General features: G+C 36.3%; 1 protein-coding gene across 2 annotated transcripts in view; it reads right to left on the bottom strand.

Moving 5' to 3' along the window:
• Positions 1-156, bottom strand: part of LOC115243187 (NPC intracellular cholesterol transporter 2 homolog a-like) — a 3,726-nt gene extending 3,570 nt beyond the window's left edge. Inside the window, exon 1 of one of the 2 annotated variants that reach the window (XM_029819968.1) lies at positions 7-156. In XM_029819968.1, the coding sequence (XP_029675828.1) occupies positions 7-24 (18 nt within the window). In that variant the 5' untranslated portion in view covers positions 25-156. The other variant, XM_029819969.1, reaches the window with a different exon arrangement.
• Positions 157-1,171: the final 1,015 nt, after the last annotated feature.

The raw sequence follows: 1,171 nt of genomic DNA, 5'->3' as shown, positions 1-1,171 counted from the left end.
CACGACGCTGATCGATTGTCTCATGTTGCTTGTATGTCTACGCTGTTACTTGTACGACTTCCGCGCGCCTATTAACGCCTTCGCATCGCTGTAAACAGCTATAAAGCGTTGCAAAGCGCGCCACATCCCCCGACGATATCCAGCGCCTCTGATCTGATTTCGTCACAGAGGTACTAACTGATATACTGCCCGGGAATAAACAATTTTCACAATCGTATGTACATACAACAGATATTTATCATTTTTTAAACAGTTCATTTGTTTCTTCCACGACGTCGATTTTATTTTATTTTTAGTATCTTATTTTTTAGAGAAGATTTTAGAAAATATTTTATATGAAATTATATGATACTAACAAAATCACATAATTTAAGGAAAAGATGATAAAAACGGCGATATTCAAGAATACGTTAGTAAGGAAATTTCTTGTTATTTTTTGACAGTTTGCATAAAAGATAAAACGTGTCTTATGTTTTTTTTTTGTTTCTGTAGTACTACATATATTAGGAATATACTGCGTTCACGGAGAGAACAACCTCGGTTCGCGCAGCTTTGGGCGGAGTGGGGATTAGGTGAGAGACTTCAGCGCGTTACTTCAATGCCGTATGCGTATCGATCATATTAACTTTCTAATGTTTGAAAGAATTCATTAAGGAATGCGCGCGTCTCCTTTGTCAATTAGCCGGATCTGCAAGCTGCAAGACCAATATTGACAGCATAGAGGGGGCAAAATGGGCGGTCGATCGGGCGGGATCTGACCGAACCGGACGAAAAGCGAGGTTGTTCTCTCCGTGAACGCAGTATAGAATACTCCTAAAGTTTAGTGCATCATTTCAGATACACCCTGTACATGTATATATACATATATACATATTACAGGGTAGGCCATTTTAATGTATCCACTGAAATATCTTAAAATCTATAAGTTTAAGACACAAATGTTTTAGACAAAAGTTGTATGATTCACAGAGGGACACATGATGAAAATATGGACTTGACCTTGAATGATCTTTTCAAGGCCAAGTCAATGTGATCGATGTTTTCTTAAATGGAACTCCCCATTTTTATTGCATATTCTTGTAACTTATCTCGAGAGCTTTTCAAAACACTATAATAAATTATTTTTTCATTAAGTATTATTTGAGTTATTTTATATTTTAATCTGACATAT

This window comes from Formica exsecta, unplaced genomic scaffold (assembly GCF_003651465.1).
Source record: "Formica exsecta isolate Colony F162 unplaced genomic scaffold, ASM365146v1 scaffold696, whole genome shotgun sequence".
In the NCBI taxonomy this organism is placed as follows: domain Eukaryota; kingdom Metazoa; phylum Arthropoda; class Insecta; order Hymenoptera; family Formicidae; genus Formica; species Formica exsecta.
Note: the sequence above shows the minus strand (reverse complement) of the source record. Positions and strands in the feature narration are given on the sequence as shown.